The 2,497-nt window shown below is 54.9% G+C and overlaps 1 protein-coding gene across 1 annotated transcript in view; it reads left to right on the top strand.

The window, feature by feature from the left end:
* Positions 1–31: 31 nt before the first annotated feature.
* Positions 32–2,497, top strand: part of HOXB2 (homeobox B2) — a 3,137-nt gene continuing 671 nt past the window's right edge. The window contains exons 1-2 of the mRNA XM_015414614.1: positions 32–445; positions 2,086–2,469. Of these exons, the coding sequence (XP_015270100.1) occupies positions 32–445; positions 2,086–2,469 (798 nt within the window). The remainder of the gene's footprint in view (positions 446–2,085; positions 2,470–2,497) is intronic.

Genomic DNA, 2,497 nt, shown 5'->3' on the forward strand with positions numbered 1-2,497 from the left:
TCCATTTTGGACTGGGGCCCTGGAAAAAGCCATGAATTTTGAATTTGAGAGGGAGATAGGCTTCATAAACAGCCAGCCGTCGCTAGCGGAGTGTCTGACGTCCCTTCCCGCTGTCCTGGAGACATTTCAAACTTCATCAATCAAGGAACCACCGACGTTAATTCCTCCTCCTTTGGAACCAACCCTCCTCAGCTTGGATCCTTGTTCCAGCAGCCAGGCTACGCCAAGGAGCCCGAAGAGACCAAGACATGGGCAGGCCAAGATACCCCCGCTGCAGCCTGCTCCTCTGGCTGGAGAATTCCCCTGGATGAAGGAGAAGAAATCCTTTAAGAAAGCCGGCCAGGTCCCTGCCTCTTCTTCGCCATCTTCCTCTTCTTCTTCACTGCCTGGATCTGCCGTCGGTTCTCCAGCAGGTCTGTACCCCATTCAACACGGGGGCGGCTGGGTTGCGGGGGGGGGGGAACTGGCGTGGCTGGAGTGGAACTGGAGGGGACTTATGGAGACACCCCAAATCCCGACTGCTTAGAATGTACTCCGTCAGGGGAAGGACTCGGGCACCGTGCCTGCCTAATGCTAACCTGATGTAAAGCTCCCCAAAATATTAAAACGGCAGAATTAGCTTTCTTTCTTTCTTTCTTTCTTTCTTTCTTTCTTTCTTTCTTTCTTTCTTTCTTTCTTTCTTTCTTTCTTTCTTTCTTTCTTTCTTTCTTTCTTTCTTTCTTTCCCTCTCCAGTCAATCCTTAAAAATTCTCATAGGTGTCACATTAAACAAAAACCCTCCTCATTTTTTCCCCTGATTCTTTTATGATTGTTTGAGCCTCATTGTGACTAAGGCACCCCCCCCCATCGCCTGTGTTTTCAAAAGCAGTTTATTTCCCAGCTTTTTTTCTTTTTCTTTTTTTCTAATGTCAGAAGGGAATTTTCTTTTCCCGATGGGGTGTTTTTATTTATTTATTTATTTGTGTATTTATTTTTAGTTGGTGAGCTGCTTTATTTCAAGACTGGGAGAAAGATGGGTGGGGAAACTAGTGGCCGTAGGGGGGGGGAGAGGCAAGAGAGAGAGAGAAACGGGAATAAATAGCCGTTCACCCCTCCCCCGCCTCTCCCAAATAACCATTCACAAGGCAGCCTGTCCATCCATCCCATGGAAGCAAGAGTCTCTCATTTCAAGACGCCTCCAACTCATCTGAACCCCCCACGTTCACCAAACTGAGGGTGAGAGGGGCTCCAGACCTTTTGTTCAGTGCCTTCCCCCCCCCACACACACATATTCCCTTAAAGGTGCTGGATTCGTAGTGCCCAAGGAATGGGCATGGTGGGTGAACCCAAAGCACCTGGCGGAGCAGGGAGGACCGCCGGGTGAGGTGAGGTCGGGGTACCTCCTGGGATTTCCTATTTGGTGCAGCGGGTCGGTAGACAAGTAGGCAGGCGGGCAGGTTGAGGGGGACACTGGTCCTCCTTACTGCAATCTTCGGTTTCCTCTTTTCTTGGACGATCTATCCCTTCGTGGGCTATCAGTCCAGGTTTGGCATTTCGTTCTGCACATTCTCCTTCTGGAGGAGGAGGACGCTGACGCCCACAACCGGGTCTCCAGGGCGGGTGTCTGCATCCACCAGGGCTGGGGAAGTGGGCAAGGGCAGGAAGACGGGGAGAGGAGCGGAAGGTGTGACGTTCTGGTCTCCCCCTGAACGTGGGTTGAAGGACCACCTCTCCCTTCCAGGGTGAGAAGCTCTCCCTTCCATTGAGCCCTCTCCTAAACTATATACATTTCCCACCCCCCAGCCCCCTCTGTGTCACTGCTGGGCTCCTTCTTTCGCCCTGAAGGACCTCTGCAAATCTGGGGGGGGGGAAGGGGGTGTCCTATGACTGCGCCTTAAGTGCCTGCGCGATCCTGAACACCTTTGGTGGGAAGCTGGGAGACTCGCACCCATTTAAGGCTTAACCTCCAAACACGCGGAGGGAGGGGATGCGGAGGGACGCCAGACGGGTTCTTCGACGGGCCTCCTCCTTTATTCGAGGTTACATTTTCTTTGTATTTGCTTGTTTCCTTTGGTTTCTCTCCCCCCCCCCCCCCCCCCCGTCCAGGGCTTCCTCGACCACGGCGGGAGCGGCTCCCGGCGGCTGAGGACGGCTTACACCAACACGCAGCTCCTGGAGCTGGAGAAGGAGTTCCACTTCAACAAATACCTCTGCAGGCCTCGGCGGGTGGAGATCGCCGCTTTGCTCGACCTCACCGAGCGGCAGGTGAAGGTGTGGTTCCAGAACCGACGGATGAAGCACAAGCGGCAGACCCAGCACAAGGAGATCCCCGAGGGGGACCCCGGCTTGGACCAAGGCGGCGAGGAGAGGGGCGGCTCTCCATTTGGAGACTCCCTGGAGATGCCTTGCCCCTACCCCGGCGGCGGCGGCGGCGAAGCTCCCACAGGCCCCGCGGGCTACCTGACACCTCCCGAGGAGAGGAACCCCAAGGCGCAGCCAAATGGGACAGCTGGCGCCC

The sequence above is a fragment of the Gekko japonicus genome, unplaced genomic scaffold, assembly GCF_001447785.1.
Source record: "Gekko japonicus isolate JY-2015 unplaced genomic scaffold, Gekko_japonicus_V1.1 scaffold798, whole genome shotgun sequence".
NCBI classification, from domain to species: domain Eukaryota; kingdom Metazoa; phylum Chordata; class Lepidosauria; order Squamata; family Gekkonidae; genus Gekko; species Gekko japonicus.